The following is an 18,534-nucleotide window of genomic DNA, read 5'->3' on the forward strand; positions in this document are numbered from 1 at the left end:
GGCTGAATGAAACGAAATTAGTAGGAGGAACATGATTTGAGCATATGTGAATAAAACAAATTGGCTAGTATATCTATGGGCCCATTTAGGAAATAGGTATTAACAGGCTTCACTTTCATCCATGGACTTGGGCCCTTGGCCATTAATATAGTTGATGAAGTGTATACTTTTTAAACTTCAAAAGTTCAAATGTAATGGCATATTGATAATTTTTGTCTATCAATAAATTTGCAGAATTATATATATATATATATATATATATATGCTTGAAAATTTTAATTTATTTTTGGGACACAATTGTTTTTAAGTTAGTGCATTATTCATTTTACAATAGTTGTATTCAGTATATCATCACTTACTATACTACATCAAACAGTTTCTATTTAGTTTATTATATCATTTACTATTTCTGAAATTGACTTTTTGTTTTCATCTCTGTCTAATGACTATATATATATATATATCTTATTTTTTAATTTTATTTATCAACAAGACATTATATTTATATAGAAAAAGACTTTTGATTTCTTGACCAAGAAAAAAAAGACTTGATTTACAAAGGCCATTTACCTTTCATGTTTCTCATTACTCATATCTTGGTAATTACAAAATTGTAAATGAAGTAACTAATTTTCAAAATATGCATTTATTATAACTTATATAAAAAAGTAGAAAACAAATTTCACCAAAATAAAAACAGAAAAAATTAAAATTAAAATTTAATGTCATTAAAATAATATGATCCAAAGATTCTACATTTCTACTAGTAATGGAGCTAGTGAATTGATGACAAAAAGGAATTTATTTTAGTAATTGAAAATGTCAACTACTAAATCAACAAAAAAAAAAATTATTTAGCAAAGAGAAAAAAAAAATTACAAGAGTGACTTATTCTTCGTTCGTATCACAATTGGTAAAGAGACTTGCCGAGCTCCGCAAACCGCCATGCCTTTAACCAATCTTCACCTATAAACTCTTTCGTATTTGGTGCAATCGGAGAAATTAGGGTTTTTTTCTGAGACAATTGGAGGTATTTCTTCTTCGATTTTTGGAACCTAAGCCGATTCTATTGCTGTAATATAATCATTGTAATTTGAACAATTTAGGTTTTACTTTAAAGTTCTTCTGGCTCTGGTGTGAAGACGATCACTTGTTGGTTCTATCTAAGTTTCATCGTCTTCGTTGTACTCCGAAATTGAGGAACAAACCCTGGAGAGTCACAGTTCCGTGTTAGTGTTTCTGCAGCGTTGTGTCAGTGGTGGTTTTGTATATCCGCCGCTCGTTAATTGTGGAGATGGAGACCAACTCTTCTCTTTTTGGTTTAGTTTCTCCTAGCTCGCATGATTTGGTCATTGAGGTATTATTTTTTTAGCTTGTATGAACTTTGTTTTAGTAGTCGTGATATGTAGTATCTTGTAAGATGCGTGTTGATGTAGTTGTGATTGGTTTGTTTTATTGTTTTGTGACTGTTTGGAGTGAAAGTTTAGATTTTTTTTGTTTTGTTTTGTAGAGGCTTGCTTCTGTGGGGGTTCCTAAGAAATACCGCTCTAAACGTGGCCTAGTGGAATTCGTTAGAGCTAACCCGGCCAAGATTTCAGAGTTAGTCTCTGCTCTCTTACCTACAGATGACGATGTTAAACTAGGATTGAAAGAAGCTAGGGAACGGCCTCGAAAGTCTGCTGTGAGTCCTACCATGAAAAAGAGGTTCAGGGAGAGCATGAATATGCTGCAGTGGTTGATGTTCCAGGATGAGCCTGATGTTTCTTTGAGGAATCTAGCAAAACTGAATCTTGATCAGCGAGGTGTTTGTGGCTCTGTCTGGGGACAGAATGATATAGCATATAGGTGTAGGACATGCGAGAATGACCCAACTTGTGCAATCTGCGTGCCTTGTTTCCAGAATGGGGATCACAACTCCCACGATTATTCAATCATCTACACAGGTGGTGGTTGTTGTGATTGTGGGGATGAAACAGCATGGAAACCTGATGGTTTCTGTTCAAATCATAAAGGTTCTGAACAGATTCGACCCCTCTCAGAAAATCTAGCAAATTCAGTTGGGCCTATACTTGATGCCCTTTTTACTTGTTGGAATAACAAGCTCTTATCTGCAGAAAGTAGTGGTCAGAAAGGTGCTAGATCCAACGATACTCTTGTGATACTCCAAAAGATGTCAAACGAGCTGACATTTATAGTGGTTGAAATGCTTCTGGAGTTTTCTATGTCCAGTGAGAGTTTGCTCAGTTTTGTTTCTAGAAGGATTATCTCTTCAAGTGGTTTATTGAGCATTCTCTTAAAGGCTGAGAGGTTCTTGGACCAAGATGTTATGAAGAAACTACATGACTTGTTCCTCAAATTAATAGGAGATCCAGTCTTCAAGTGTGAATTTGCTAAAGCATTTGTGAGTTATTATCCAGTTGTGATAAGCGAAGTGGTTAAGCAGGGTACTGATAATGCATTCAAGAAATATCCTCTACTGTCCACATTTTCTGTGCAAATCCTCACGGTGCCAACTCTAACACCATTTCTGGTGAAGGAAATGAATTTGCTAGCTATGCTTTTGGGATGCCTCAGTGATATCTTTGTTTCTTGTTCTGGGGAGGATGGTTTGCTACAGGTAAACAGATGTCTTCGTTTCTCATTTTTTGGTTTGGTGATACTTTCTACTCACAATTGTAACATTTTAATGGTGATGAGTTTTATTTCCGCTTTCATTGTGCTCCTAGTGAAATATATTTGACGGTTTTCTTTTGTAGGCTACAAAGTTGGAACGGTTGTGTGAGACAAGTGAACGTGTCATTGGAGACTTGAAATTTGTTATGAGCCATGCTATAGTTTCTAAGTATGCAACACATGAACACCGGGAGTTATCAAGATCATGGTTGACACTCTTGACCTTTGCTCAAGGAATGAATCCTTTAAAAAGAGAGACTGGAATCCCTATTGACGAAGAAAATGATTACATGCATCTGTTCTTTGTTTTGGGTCATTCTATAGCTGTTATTCACTCTCTATTGGTTAATGGTACATATTCTGCTGCCAGTGATGAAGAAATAGAAAATGATAGAAACGCCAAGGAAGAATTTGACAAGTGTGATGGAGATGGAGAAAGGTATGCAAAAGTTGGAAGATTGTCTCATGAAGATTCTGTATGTACTGCGATTGTAAGCAGCAGCTCCTTTGATAGCTCAATGGCCTCTGAAGTCCACAAAATTGATCCTTTCCATGCCCTGCTTCCTTCTTCTGCCATATATTTGATACGCGAATGTTTGAAAGTTTTGGAGACATGCTTAGGAAATGATGAAGGTATATCAAAGTTTCTTTGCAAGTTGTCCTCTTCTAGCGGCAGAAACATCCCTGAAAGTAAGATGTCGTGGCCAAGGAGAGATTTGTTAAATGTTGAAACTGGAGGAAGTGTATCTAGTAATCTTGCCAGTTCTAGTAGAGATCCGAGTACTGGCTTATCACCTCTATGCGGCGATATTCAAACAAATCTTAGCTTGGATAATGTTTGTGGACCGTATGGGGTGGTTCAGACAGATGTTACAGCTGACTCTAAAAGAGTATCTTGCAACTCTGCTGATTTGACAAAGAATGCATCAGGATTACGTATACTTGGTCTGTGTGATTGGCCGGACATTCACTATGATGTGAGTTCTCAGGCCATATCAGTTCATCTTCCTTTGCACCGGTTACTTTCTCTGCTAATACAAAAAGCATTAAGGATATGTTATGGAGAATCTGCATCATACAATGGAGTCAGTATTAGTCATGAGATCCCACATGCAGACTTCTTCAGCTCCGTGATAGGAGATTTCCATCCTTGTGGATTTTCTGCACTCGTTATGGAACATGTTCTACAGATTAGGGTGTTTTGTGCCCAGGTTATCGCTGGAATGTGGAAGAAGAATGGGGATTCTGCATTAGTATCTTGTGAGTGGTATCGGTCAGTTCGTTGGTATGTGAGAATACTATTGTTTTTATAAACTGCTATAATTCATCATTTACTCGCATGTTTAACTAGATGCAGCTTTGAAAACTGGTAGATTGGTTGTGAAGAGATTACTCGTTTCTCATTCTAGTAATTTCTATTTACAGGTCAGAACAGGGACTTGAGCTTGATCTATTTCTTCTCCAGTGTTGTGCTGCGTTAGCTCCCGCAGATTCTTATGTTGATAAGCTTCTCAGTCGATTTGGGCTCTCAAGCTATCTTTCACTTAATCCGGATATAACAAATGAGTATGTACCTATTGTCCTCTTACTGGTAATTGATCTCATTATATGGTTTTATAGTTCTACTACATTCGATATGACTGTCTCTTCATTTCATTGTTCAATCTGCATTAGAGGAGAACAGGTATTTTATATTATTCTGTGAATTTTCTGAATCGTGAATTTATTTATTACTAGATGGTCAGTCCTATTTTACTATAATCAGTCTGTCTTACCTCCTTCTGACATGATTCTTATCATAAATTTATTTTCAGGTATGAACCAGTTTTGGTCCAGGAAATGCTTGGTCTTCTGATACAGATTCTGCAAGAAAGACGATTTTGTGGTCTTTCTACTGCTGAAAGTTTGAGAAGAGAGATCATCTTCAAGTTAGCCACTGGAGATTTCACTCATAGTCAATTGGTCAAATCTTTACCCCGTGACCTGTCCAAGTCGGACGAGCTCCAGGAGGTCTTAGATGACGTTTCAGTCTATTGCAATCCATCCGGCATGAACCAGGTCTTGATTCTTACCCATATGCTGGGATCACCTTTAAGTTGACACATAATGTAAAAAATCACTTGACATTAGTTCGTTGGCAGGGAAAGTATTCACTACAGTCATCTTGTTGGAAGGAATTGGATCTCTACCACCCTCGTTGGCAGTCGAGAGACTTGCAATCTGCAGAAGAAAGATTTTCGCGTTATTGTGGAGTGTCTGCGTTGACCACTCAGCTTCCGAGGTGGAGAATGATCTATCCACCTCTAAAGGGGCTTGCTAGAATAGGCACTTGCAAAGCCACATTTCAAATAATTTCATCTGCTTTATACTACGCACTACAGAGTGGTACATCAGTTAAATCACGTGCTCCTGATGGTGTTCTCATAACTGCACTGCAGTTACTCTCGTTATCATTGGATATTTGCACTCAGCAGAGGCAATCTAATAGTCAGGATTGTTGCTTAGAAAATTCAATTCCAATTCTCGAATTAGCTGGTCTGGAAATAATTGGTATAGCTCAAGGGACTGAAAAAGAAAGTTTATTGTCTCTTCTTGTTTCGTTAATGAAGACTCGTATGGGAGATGGCCGCCATCAATTTCCAGAGCCAGGCAGTTGCAATATTTCGTCCTGGATTGGAAATCTGCTGAAGAAGTTCAGTGCAATTGATTCTGTTTGTATGAACCTATTGCAAAGTCTTGCCCCCGAGGTGGTTGGTCAATCTGGCTTCGATAAAGTCATGTCAGGTTCTACTTCTGATGAGAAGCGCAAGGCTAAAGCTAAAGAGAGGCAGGCTGCTATTATGGTAAGATCCTTTTATTTCAAATCTAGTGCAAAAGTTTGACATGGAACCGGTAGCCATTGATGTCTGATCATGCACTTGAACATATGATGGCTGCTGTTCGCTCCCTGACTTGTCTGGGTCCTGCATGCTCCCTGTTAATGTATCTCCTTGTTGATAAGCATCAACAAGGAGCATGCAGAACGTAGACATAGTTACCTCTGTGGTAATAGAAGATTTTTGTATAAGACTGTCTAAATTGTTTTTATGCTCATTATTCAAGTTGTTATCTGTAGTTAGAATTAATAAGTTCCAGGATATGGTAGTTATGCTTATATATAACTTGCATGCAGGCAAAAATGAAAGCTGAACAGTCAAAGTTCTTGTCTACCTTGAGTTCCAGCATGGATGATGATGATCCGAGATCTGAATTTGAAACAAGTGATTCTGTGATGGAACATGATTCAGAAATAGCTGTCCGTGAAGTTTGCTCCCTCTGCCATGACCCAGATTCCAAAGACCCCGTTTCTTTCTTGATTTTTCTCCAGGTTGGTAGCATGACTGATGCTATAATATGCGACTGTTAAGGTTAAATAAACATATACTCCGAGGAAATTTTGTTCTGCATCATTCTTAATGATGTCATTTTTCCTGCAGAAATCTAAACTATTGAGTTTTGTGGATAGAGGCCCTCCATCTTGGGATCAATGTCCACAATCCGAAAAGAAGATATCTGTGGATGGAGCTCCTGATCTTTTGAGAATGAATGCTTCTTCAGATAGTTTAAGAATAAGTTCTCCTCTCATGCTGCAATTGTCAGATGATACTATCTCTGAGTCTGCTAATATGATTGAATCTATAAAAGCCCGGCTTATAGGGAATGGTCAGACAGAGAAGAGGTCTAGCGATGGGAGGGGAAAAGATGAATCTAACATGGAATCATTGGAGATAGCCATGTATCAAACTGTTCGCAACAAAATTGAAAACATGATAAATCAAAGCCTTACACGTGTAGATCATCAACCCCATGAAGCTGAAAATTGTTCGGAGAAAAATTCTGTTGGTGGTCCATCTACTTTGCAAGGTAGATTTCCTGATATTCGATCAAGACAAACTTCCAGGCGTCCTGATGCTGGTTCAGATGGGTTTCACCCTATCGACTGTGATGGGGTTTATCTTTCATCATGTGGACATGCTGTACATCAAAGCTGCCTTGAACGATATTTAAAATCCTTAAAGGAAAGGTGAGCCATGTTTGACTTCCTTTGGTTTCGTATGTGAAACAAAAATCTTAATTACTCAGCGTGTAGATAGGTGAATATATTTTTCTTTTAAGTTGATACTTCCTTCCTACCTGTTGGGCATAGGTTAATCAGGCGTGTTGAATTGATTTTCCTTCCTTGATTTACAGCTGTGATATTCACGTTTAAAAGCTTTTTTTGGTTTGTTGGGATGGTGTAGGTCTGGCAGAAGAACTGTCTTTGAAGGTGCACATATTGTGGATCTAAAAAAGGTATTTGTGTGACCAATTTAGAGATATTTTTCTGGTGCTTTAACGTACTCCTTCTGAAGCTTAAACATTGTTTCTTCTGTCAGAAAGAATTCCTGTGTCCTGTATGCCGCCGACTAGCCAATTCTGTATTGCCTGAATGTCCTGGAGATTTATGTTCTGTCTCAAAGCTACAAGATAGTCCACGTACTAAGTTACGTAGAAAAGATGCACTGCAGCCTTCTCTTTGGCTCTCTGAAGCGTTGTGTCTACTACGATCTGCTGCTGAAGTGATCGAAGATGGTGATAGAGGTAAAACAGTTACTCCACAGGGAGATGGACCAAGAAGGAAAGATCTTAAATCTGTCTCTAAAATGCTCTGGGATTTCTATTTTCCCAAGCCAGAGGATAAAACTCTAAAACGTCTGTGGCTACCACCACAATCAATCGTCATGTGGGACACCCTTAAGTACTCTCTCATTTCAATGGAAATTGGTACTCGTTTTGCCAAGAATTCAATGCTGCCTGTCTATTGTATTGACTCCTTGTATGAAGAGTTGAAAACCTCTAAGGGGACTATTTTGTCAGTTTTATTACGAGTGGTACAGAGCTCCAGAACAAAGAATACTATTCATGTTCGTCAGAGATTTGTGGGTATGAAGCATCTTGCAGAGTCTATATGCTATGGAGTTTCAAGTAGTTCTTCGAGCAGCATATTTGGAAGTGAAGGTACTTTTTCTCCAACACTCAAGAGGAAATAAAGGACATGGAAATGTCTGTCTACATGGCCTCCGTAATTGCAAATATTAATGAAATAGTTGCTGACTGTAGTTGTTTCTCGATAACATCTGAGAATATTTGCCATCTTTTCAGGCACAACAGGTTCATTGAAGAATATAGACCTGCTCTGGAATCGAGCATCCGATCCAGTTCTTGCCCATGACCCATTTTCATCACTGATGTGGGCTCTCTTTTGTCTTCCTTTTCCTTTTCTCACGTGCGAGGAATCTCTATTGTCACTTGTGCATATTTTCCACAGTGTCTCGCTTGTTCAGGTATGCCACATTGTTCTCTAAGTATATACAAATTTACCTCTTTAGACGTACGTCTCCTAATCTCATTGTCTTTGGTGCAGACTGTAATTGCTTATTGTGCATGTCGCCCAAGTGAATTGAGTGAATTAAATTTTGGGGAAAACCTGCTTAATGACATCTCCAACGCTTTGAGAGAATCAGGTGGTTGGGAGTATTTCAGGTCGAACAATATGGATTTGTCATGTGATATAAAAGACACAATCCGTAAATATAGTCTTCCTTTCTTGAGGAGATGTGCGTTGTTGTGGAAGCTACTGAAATCTACTCCTAGGAAGCTTCATGAAGAGTCAGATATGTTTGATTTGCCATCTGACCCCACCACCGACAATATGGATTTCATATACAGTCCCCAGTCTGAGCTGAATCATGTGCAAGAATTGGAGAAAATGTTTAACATTCCACCTATAGATATCATTCTTAATGATGAACTTCTCCGTTCTTCAACCCAAATATGGCTCCAGCATTTTCAGCGGGAATATAGAGTCAACAGAGTTAAAAGGTCCCTTTGCATCACCCCTGTAGTTCCTTTCCAGCTAATGAAATTACCCAATCTATACCAGGACCTACTACAAAGGTTTGCAGCAACGTCTCTCTCTGGTTTTTGCACAAGTTGTTTCCCATTCGAAGACTTTTTCTCTAATCAAAAAGCCTTGTTTTCTTTTCTTTTATAGGTGTATAAAAAAACGTTGCGTCAACTGCACCAAAGTTATCGAAGAACCTGTATTATGTCTTCTGTGTGGAAGTTTGTGTTCTCCCATATGGAGCCCTTGTTGCAGGTATTGCCTTTACTTCCACTAGTCTCCAAACATCGTTTTGGTTGACACTGTTATTGTTCTAGAAAACCAAACAATGACGTTCTAACATACTTTTACAGAGAAAGTGGTTGTCCTAATCATGCAATTACCTGTGGTGCTGGTACTGGTGTATTTCTTCTGATACGGGTATCACCTCTCGTCTTCTCTCTCTCTCTCTCTCTCTTGTGGATATAACTCTCCTTTACTTTATATATTGCTCGTGTATGTATGGAGTTTGCATCATTTGTGGGCTTTCTAATTGATTACTGCTCTACATTTTTCGATAGCGGACCACAATTTTGCTACAAAGGTTTGCAAGACAATCACCTTGGCCATCTCCTTACCTGGATACGTTTGGAGAAGAGGTAAACCTAGAAAGATTTTTTTCTTTCTTTTCCTTTTAACTTTGATGGGTACGATCTTGTTGATTCGGATGTTTCCATGCTGTTGGTCATTGAATATTGTTTCAGGATATCGATATGATCAGAGGAAAACGACTATACCTGAATGAAGAACGTTATGCTGCTTTAACTTACTTGGTAAATGTTTGTCTCAACAATCAAAAGAAGAAACTTTTGTTTGTATGGTAAAATATATAATTGTTTTGCTTGGTGAAATCCTTTTCAGGTTGGTTCTCATGGACTTGATCGCAGTTCAAAAGTTCTCGGCCAAACCACAATTGGAGCCGTCTTACATTAAACGATCTGCGTGCTATTTCTCAGACATTGATCTCTATGAGATGGTATTCATATGTTGCTTTGAAATCATCAGTTAAGATTCTAAAGATTTGAGAGCTTTTCTGATGATTTTTTTTTATTTGATTTCTGTCACTTTGGTTGATTTCTTTATTTGTGGATATATGCGATCATGTTTGTAAATAGAGTATTATTTCTTGGCAGTTGCATAATGTTTATTTTTAACAATACTATCATTGGTTAGTCTCTGTGCGCAGATTTGCATTGTTTCTTTTATTTTATTCAGGCTTACTACCTGAAAATGGTCGATAAACATCCCAATGATTAAAAAAAAAGTGTTGATTTTGAGAAGGTTTATTTGTAAAATTTTTGATATATGTACAGATTGATCCAGAGAAAGGATAGTATCAAAACGAATGTGTTGTGTTCTGATATCACTTCGATGTCCGAAAATGGAAGAATTTTCAGTGTCTTCGTCAACTATGTAACATCATATACTCAAAAGCCCTAAAAATAAAAAAGAATTAACCAAAATTCTAATCCTTTAAAACTAGTTTCTGCACAATTATCATTTTAAACGTAAACAGGACACCATGTATGTGAACGATGAAATTAAACTACTTGTGAGTGTACCTACCTACCTATTTCATTTTAGTTCGGGTGTTAGACCAAAGCCGTAGATTCATAGCTCAAGGCTGTGAGGAAGAGAATGAGAATTGTTTTTCTTCACGGTTCTCTTCCCAGCAAAGCTTCAATTCTTCTGGAACCATACTGGTTTCTTCACACGATCTCTGTGTCAACAAGGATGGAATTATTTTAGATTTGTTACTCAGATTAGTGACATTAAATAAAAGATTTGAAATTTTCACTCACAGTTTTCTAAGGGAAGAAGGGTTCTACACAGGCTTGTCTTCCTCAGACGTTTTAATTTCATTATCAGGCTGCTTCTCTTTTGCAGATGTAAACTCAATCTCATTATCTGGCTGCTTCTCCTTTTCAGATGTAAACTCAAGCTGTCTTGATTTGATTACAGCTGTTCTTTTAGCTCTTAACCGATATGGTGGAGACAAATTGAAAGCATTTCCATTTAACCCGAGTTCTTCATCATCACTGCAATTATCAGTTGTCTCCAGCAACAAACTTTTTCTCATATCTTTACTTTCTTCTTTTCGATCAACTTCCTTAACTACACCATTAACAACAACAACAGCATCTGTTTTCGCTGCCAAAACAACCTTTCGCCTTTTCCTAAAAATAGAAGGTGTGTTTGGAAAAGTCCTAGCAGCTTCTCTCAAGAAAGATTCAGGACTTCTCGTTGCAGTTAAACCACTGTCTTTATTACAGGGTGTAGTCATTAAGCTGACTGGTGATGCAGCACCGGGACTGCAACCACATTCATATCCGTACATATGTTGCAGATCCGCTTCTGATGGAAAGTAATAGTCAAGTGGAGACTTATAGTATAAATTCCCATGCTTTGGAGTTCCAAACCCGTTTTCTACTTTCCTCTGGATTGATCTCTCAAAATAAGCTTTTGAGTTGATTCTGACTTCCTCTGAAATTGGTTCCAGATTAGGCAACTGAGGCTTGTACTCAACAGGAGAGCAAGCATACTCATTGACACCGATTCTTCGTGAAGCAGCTACTTCTTCAAGCAGAGCGGAAGAAGAGTCAAAATGGTCTCTTCCAACTTCATTTGAATCTGTATTTCCTGAAGAGGTTTGGGTAAGCGAATCAGAATCCTTGAAAGGTTTAGTTGCACTAGACTGCTTGGAATCTCTGTCTCCATCAGCAATATCTTTCAGAACGATGAATTTGCTTGCTGGCGGTGGCAAGTTACCAGTTGCTAAGTAGAACTCTAATTTTTTCTTCAGTGAACTATTCCAATGGTTCTTTATGGCGTTATCAGTCCTGCAAAAAGTACAGGTAGACATCAGAAGCAAAAACTGTATGAGATGTTCAAAAATGTCCATTAACTTTATTTTTCACAAGGCCTTTTTCAACTACAAGTAAGTATACCTTCCTGGTAAAACCTTAGCAATTTCCGCCCATTTGTTTCCGTACATTCGATGAGAATTCATGAGAGCTGATTCTTCTTCTACGGTCCAAGCATCCTTTCTAATACCAGGATTTAAATGGTTGTGCCACCTGTAATCGTAAACTCGTTGAGGCTTCCAAACTCAACGGAGGTACAGGCTCTATTCTTCAGATAGTCAATATTCTAATCTTTGTTACCTTTCTCGACATTGTTTCCCAATACGACCTGGTAAGGACTTGGCGATGACAGACCATTTGGCAGGTCCATATTTTTTTACAAGTTCAACGATTTTATCATCCTCCTACAATTCACGAAAGAAAGAGAATTTTAGAGCTACCAAATTTTTACGTAAAATGAAAACCAAAAAAAGTTTCAGAACATGAAAATGATAAGAGAACCTCTTGAGTCCAAGGTCCTTTAACAAGCTCTGGATTAAGAACTTTCTGCCACCTGTGCAAGCATTGGACTTCTGTTCTCTCTGGGAAAAATTCCGCTGTAAGATGAAATACAAAAAAATCAAACAAACAGAACATTGACCGAAACCAGCTACTTTAACATTTAAGAGACAAAAAAGAAATCATGGTTCTCTTGCAAAGTGCACAGCAGAGATCATGTTTACTGAATGAGAAAAATTCACAAAATTCTCAGCAGATTTAAGATACGAGTTCAGTTTTAAAAATGTATAAATTATACATTCAAGTATACATCAAGACAAGAGTGTGATTAGAAGACCTATAATCTCATTCTAATGTATTGCAATACTACTTTTACATTCAAGAAAAGAAATTTACCTATTTTCTTCCACCTCTTCCCCTTATACTTTTCAACTGCTCGTCTAAGTGTCTCATCCTGAATAGTGATAAAAACCAATTACAGACCACAATAAGGCTAGTCTCGTCTTTCATTCAAGTAAACACTAATCCTTATACATATAAGATACATAGTCGAATGAGGTTGCTCCACACACCAACAAAATTATGAAACAAAAGCAACCACTAACCTCCTCTGGAGTCCAACCACCTTTTGCTCGTCTCATAGGTCCACTAGTCCTCCTGCAGATCAACATTAAAACATTGCAGAAACCCAAAATGAGTTCGGTGTAAGTCATCAAAGCACAGTCTTTCCAATCAATCAATTTCATAATAAGTTGTATAAACACACAGATAGAAGATGAAATGTAAAAGATAGTAAAAGTACCGAGGAAATGAAGATACTGTGGCAGGAGTTGCGATTTCAGGTGACTTGAGGAAGAAACAGCCACTACCTTCGGATGCAGAAGAGCAAGAAGCAGCTAATGGTTGCTTATTCTCCATACATTGAATCTCAATTTTCATTTCACTTCTTTCCTCCTAAAAAACCCATATAAATCACCAAATCCAGAATTTTCGTTAAAAACATGGGATTGAGCACAAAATGAACAAGAACGTATCTTTATCAAACAAATAATCAAAAATCACAAAACCCTAAAAACTCAACGGCCGCAAAATAGAAGCCAGATCTCACAAAAAAACAAGTCGATTTCTTTCAAGCACAAGATGGATGTTTAGGGTTTATACAATTCTAATCATTAGAAACCAATTCAGACCCTTTTCCAAGACCTGTTAAAACGTGTTCCGATTCAGACCTAAAACCCCATGAACTCACACCAAAGTAGACGAAGATAACAATCTGATCACAAAAAATGAAAAGCCCTAATCAGATTTCAGGGAAAAATCTGACCTTTTCCGGTGAACAAACCGGTGGATTCGAACTTGAGCTCATCGTGATCGCCAGATAAGCGAATTCGCGAGGAAGAAGAAGAAGGGAACGTTAAAAAACAAACCAAAACTTATATTCGAAAAAAACTTTGCCCGTTGAACGAGAGAGAAGAGAGAAAGGAGAAGGAGACTAATTGGGATTAAAACAAATATTGTAACGAATACTTCTTCCGCCGACGTAACTGCTAACTGCCGTTAACCTGGAACCGGCCGGTTTATTCCAAACCGACTCAAAAGAATTGGAAGAAGCCGGTTAATTGAATTGAGAAAATGAATGTTTTTTTACGAAACTTATTAATGTGACTGGGCTAATTAATTAATTATAATATTCTTTCGGATAAAAACGAAAACAACGAGTTTAATTCGTGGTTGGATAAAACCGGTTATCTAAAATCAAACTATAACCGAAAATGGTGACAAGAAACCACAGGGGGACTTAACGGACGTTAAAAGTAGAAGAAAGGTTGACGTTGGAAATAAAAGTTTCAACCTCAAACGGCACTCTTTAGCTGATGCGTTGACCATTGTACACGTCGGCAAATCAGAGGTCCTCAATGATTATGGACCGTCGGATCATTAAGATAACTCATTCTGGTTTTTTTTTTTACTGTAGTTTCTTAAGCGAGAACAGTCCGAATTGGCCCATAATTTAAAGCCCAAAGGCCGAGATATAATTAATCAGTCGAGGTTTTTGGGTAAGAAGAAGATATAGAAAATTACAATTCGTTTTAGTAAAAGAAAAGATTACACAAAAACGTAAACAACCAGACAACAAGAAGATTGAGCAAATGGGGAACTAGAAGAAGTTAAGAATCCAAAAGTATTACAATACGTTTTAATAGAAGAAACATATTACAAAACGTAGACAAGCAAATGGGGAGTGAAATATAGCGAATAAGGGACGACGAAGCACCGGCGATGATGACATCTAATCCATCGAACAACTGTAAGAGCAAAATGTCATGTCATGCCAATTGAAAATTACTTTGTGTGGACAACGATCTTCTTTATGAAGTTGGCAGAATGGTCGAGTCATGGTATTGTTGGGAAGAATATAAATGTTTGACCTATAAGCCATTACAGTATGACCAGGATTCAACATATACATCTCTTTTCCAAGCAAACAATCAACATGGAGAGTGGTGCAGCAGTCATCACACGCATAGAACCCACCTTCTCTTGAGTATTCTAATTTCTTTTCGCATACCTCACACCAGTCTAACTGATCACTTCCCTCTTCCCCTTCCCGAAATGTGAGGAAATGTTTGTCAAGCTTATACTTTGCCTTGTATGGTAAAGTAGCACAACTGAAACATATAATATAATTGCATTCGATGCAATTTAGTTTTCGACCATACTTTTTTCGGCAAATTTGACAAATTGCCTCCCTTTCTTCTTTTCGGTCTAAAGCTTGGAATAAGGGATGCTCATGGCCTTGATAATCAAATGGTTCAGAAACAGAGGCACACCGTATGTCTATGCTGTATTGATCCTCCTCATAGATGAAGCCACAACTTTCACGATCACAAGCGGAACACCTGAAGTAACCTTTAAAGTATTCATTCTGTATATCAGAGACAACTTTTAGCGTAAGTGGGTGACTGTGTAAGGCATGATCTTTCTTGCGAGAAGCATTTGCACATGCTTCGTGGAGGATGAAGTTGCATTGATCCATACACGAGTAATAATTACCCTCATAGATTGGAAGGATGCACGCTTGACAAATAATGTTTTCGTTGTAAACTCCACTGGTCTTGAGTTTCAGATGATGGCCATGAGAAAAATGGAGTATTATTCCATCAGCTATCGTCTCAAATGGCTCGAGAATTATTTCAGGTTCTTCAGGTACTCCCTCGAGATCCTTTCCATCCCACAAGTCTTCCCGTAACGCACATCTTGTATGAACAAAATAGTGGCTACACTTGTTGCAAGTGTATGCACCACAATTGTTGTCAACCTTTTTACGACATACTCCACAAGACCATTTTCCAGATGGAAGAGAAGAGGTAAAAGAGATACGGTGTTGGTGACGACATATTTTAATGACATACGGGAAATAGATACAATCTCGATGGGCTACAAAGATACATCGAAGACACACATAGGTGGGGAAAGCTTCTTTAATGAGGCTACAAACATCGCAAAGTAAGGAAGCTTGTTTGGGAAAAAAGGTGAGAAGGTGGGGATGCCTTTTTGGGTGGTCTATAAAAATGGATATTGGCTTCATCGCACAATCGGGATGCAAACTCAATTTGTAGGTGGGACAATAATAAAAAATAAGATTGGAAGGGTGTTTACAGCACATGCAACTCATGAGCTGCTCGTGACGAGTGTAAAGTTTGAGTGAAAGAAAGGGATAGGAAGGGTGTTTGATCTCAAGGGGAGACTCCACGCATTCTTTGTGGAACATTAGATCACACGTGAGACAGATATAATAGTCTGTGCCAATCTTTGATCGTTCACATGCACCGCAATTGAATTGATCGAACTCAATTTCTTTACTGTTACACCAATAGATAGGGACAACTGGGAGCTTACAGATTTCATCACCATCATCATCATGGCTGTTGTCGGAATGAAGCAAATCATGGACTTGTTGGCTGTCGGAATCAAGCAAATGCTGGACTTGTTGATCAGCGCCTCTTATGCTGGGGAAGTACGGGGAAATATTGAACGGTAGAATTTCACTATAAGAATAGTTTATCTCGTCAGCTTTAAGACGTAAAGAAGGACAGAGGAAAAGAGGTTGTTGAAGAGAGAGATGGTCGTCGCCATCAATGGCTGTTTCACCGGAAGAAGAAGGGGTTGTGGTGTCTGTTTGAGATGATAAAGTGTATGTGTGGAATGGTTTCCCATCGATTTCCTTCTCACGAAATACACCGACTGAATTTGAATTCATGGCTGCTTGCTAGCTAGCCTACAAAGATGATTTTGGGTAGTTGTGATATTTCTCGTCTCCTTCTCACCCTTCCATTTATATACAATAATATTAAAGACACGTAAGATACACAGCTAATTTTGATCGATATGTTTAATATTTTTTCAATTATTATTTCGTTTGTTAATCTTTTTATATTCTTTGTTATAGAAAAGTCTTTCATTTTTTTGTTTTTGAATCTCAGTGAGACTAGTCTTTGTTATTACTTATTAACACTTGATTTTAATGGTTTACATTTTTAATCGTTATCACTTTAACAATTCGGTTGACAAAAAAGTAAAAATTGTTCCATCATCTAAAATGTACTTTTTTAAACTGAAGTTTTAAAAGTCTGTGCATAGCACGTCCCCATTTCCTATTTTTTTGCTATAGAATAATCGTCAATAATAGTCAATTATTGTTTCGAAACACTGAAACGATGAGAATATGAATTATTGTTTGACAATTAATTAGCAATTGGACCCTTCTAGTTTTCTCAATTAATTTTTGTATATCCTCTGAGGTTCTGACTATCTCACACGTTATTTGTGCTTTTTTAATATGGATGTTATTTGTGATTTTTTTCTGATTACTCTTTATCAATTTTTTTATCTTTTATTTTATCTCCTGAATCTTCAAATAAAAATACTCATCAATGTAAAATTGTGTATGCATTATGTATATTTGATTTCAAAATAACGAAACAAAAGCAACCACTAACCTCCTCTGGAGTCCAACTACCTTTTGCTCGTCTCATAGGTCCACGAGTCCTCCTCCAAGATCATCTTCTCATAGGTCCACTAGTCCTCCTGCAAGATCAACATTAAAACTAGGGGTATTAAAATTGGTCAAAATTCATGGATCAATTCAACTCAACTCAACCTATGAATCTTAATAAGTTGAAAATTTTGACTCAAATGAGTTGATGGGTCAAACGAGTTATTGGGTCAATTGGTTTGATGAGTAAAATGAGTTGGATTGTAATGGTTAATGATTTCAATGGTTTACCCAATTAAACCATCAAGTTTTGTAAAATTGAATCAAACCAACCAAAATCTCTAAACAAATACCAATTTAAGTTTAACCAACACATCTAAACCAATTTAACAAAATTAATATTTTTCCAAATTTCTTAAATATACAAGCGATGAAATTGAGAAAAAGTAAACTCGTGATTTTCCCGCAAAAAACGTAAACCCGTGATTTTTCCAGCCAAAAACGAAAACTCAAGATTTTCCCAACAAAAAATATAAACTCGTGATTTTTCCGCCAAAAACGTAAACCCGTGATTTTTCCGCCAAAAACGAAAACCCGTGATTTTCCCGCCAAAATACGTAAACCCGTGATTTTCCCGTCAAAAACGAAAACACTTGATTTTCCCGTCGAAAACGTAAAGTTGTAATTTTCCCGCCAAAAACGAAAACCCGTGATTTTCCCGCCAAAAACGTAAACCCGTGATTTTCCCGCCGAAAACGTAAACTTGTGATTTTCCCGCCAAAAACGTAAACCCGTAATTTTCTCGTTGAATACGTAAACCCGTAAAAAGTGGAATCCGTAAATATCCTATGTTTGATGATAATGAATTAATAATTATTAATAATGATAATTATTTATTATTATTTTATAATAATAATTAATTAAATTATTACTTAAATGAGTTAATTCATTTAACAACTCAACCCATCAAATTAAATGAGTTATGGGGTTACCCAACCCATTTAACAAAATGAGTTGGGTCAACTCATAACTCATTTAACCATAAACTCATTTGATTATAAGTTGAGTTGAGTTGGGTTACCCAATTTAAAACATAACAAAAACCAAAATGAGTTCGGTGTAAGTCATCAAAGGACAATCTTTCCAATCAATCAATTTCATAATAAGTTGTATAAACACACAGATAGAAGATGAAATGTAAAAGATAGTAAAAGTACCGAGGAAATGAAGATACTGTGGCAAGAGTTGCGATTTCAGGTGACTTGAGGAAGAAACAGCCACTGCCTTCGGATGCAGAGGAGCAAGAAGCAGCTAATGGTTGCTTATTCTCCATAAATTGTATCTCTATCTTCATTAAGAAGGGAACGTTAAAAAACAAACCAAAACTTATATTCGAAAAAAACTTTGCCCGTTGAACGAGAGAGAAGAGAGAAAGGAGAAGGAGACTAATTGGGATTAAAACAAATATTGTAACGAATACTTCTTCCGCCGACGTAACTGCTAACCGCCGTTAATTTGGCACCGGCCGGTTTATTCCAAAC

At 37.3% G+C, this 18,534-nt stretch overlaps 3 protein-coding genes across 7 annotated transcripts; 1 reads left to right on the forward strand and 2 right to left on the reverse strand.

The window, feature by feature from the left end:
• Positions 1-883: 883 nt before the first annotated feature.
• Positions 884-9,958, forward strand: PRT6 (proteolysis 6; the record flags this gene model as incomplete). 3 transcript variants are annotated; one of them, NM_001342652.1, is made up of 18 exons in its annotated part: positions 884-1,030; positions 1,107-1,357; positions 1,488-2,617; positions 2,757-3,958; positions 4,099-4,239; positions 4,488-4,731; positions 4,815-5,516; positions 5,846-6,040; positions 6,150-6,736; positions 6,954-7,005; positions 7,089-7,710; positions 7,855-8,036; positions 8,117-8,649; positions 8,747-8,851; positions 8,950-9,016; positions 9,157-9,234; positions 9,340-9,408; positions 9,497-9,958. In NM_001342652.1, the coding sequence occupies 16 exons, from the start codon at positions 1,694-1,696 to the stop codon at positions 9,566-9,568; spliced, it is 5,775 nt and encodes a 1,924-aa protein (NP_001331954.1). In that variant the 3' UTR covers positions 9,569-9,958. The 3 variants fall into 3 exon arrangements, with proteins under 3 accessions (NP_001331954.1, NP_001318457.1, NP_195851.2); NM_001342651.1 differs by having other exon boundaries at positions 1,511-2,617; NM_120309.2 differs by lacking the exon at positions 884-1,030 and having other exon boundaries at positions 1,295-1,357; positions 1,511-2,617; positions 9,497-9,799.
• MYB3R-5 (myb domain protein 3r-5) lies at positions 9,809-13,489 on the reverse strand. Of its 3 annotated transcripts, NM_001203277.2 has the most exons (9): positions 13,322-13,489; positions 12,800-12,951; positions 12,603-12,654; positions 12,394-12,451; positions 12,001-12,095; positions 11,800-11,903; positions 11,584-11,712; positions 10,438-11,475; positions 9,809-10,355 (listed from the first exon to the last, which is right to left on the reverse strand). In NM_001203277.2, the coding sequence occupies exons 1-8, from the start codon at positions 13,361-13,363 to the stop codon at positions 10,461-10,463; spliced, it is 1,647 nt and encodes a 548-aa protein (NP_001190206.1). In that variant the 5' UTR covers positions 13,364-13,489; the 3' UTR covers positions 9,809-10,355; positions 10,438-10,460. The 3 variants fall into 3 exon arrangements, with proteins under 3 accessions (NP_001190206.1, NP_001331277.1, NP_568099.1); NM_120310.2 differs by having other exon boundaries at positions 10,139-11,475; positions 13,322-13,450; NM_001342653.1 differs by lacking the exons at positions 12,800-12,951; positions 13,322-13,489 and having other exon boundaries at positions 10,122-10,355; positions 12,603-12,680.
• Positions 13,490-14,129: 640 nt separating this feature from the next.
• Positions 14,130-16,258, reverse strand: AT5G02330 (Cysteine/Histidine-rich C1 domain family protein; the record flags this gene model as incomplete). The annotated part of the gene is made up of 1 exon (NM_120311.2): positions 14,130-16,258. The coding sequence occupies one exon, from the start codon at positions 16,256-16,258 to the stop codon at positions 14,288-14,290; it is 1,971 nt and encodes a 656-aa protein (NP_195853.1). The 3' UTR covers positions 14,130-14,287.
• Between the last annotated feature and the right edge of the window lie 2,276 nt (positions 16,259-18,534).

Source organism: Arabidopsis thaliana, chromosome 5 (assembly GCF_000001735.4).
Source record: "Arabidopsis thaliana chromosome 5, partial sequence".
Classification (NCBI taxonomy): Eukaryota; Viridiplantae; Streptophyta; class Magnoliopsida; order Brassicales; family Brassicaceae; genus Arabidopsis; species Arabidopsis thaliana.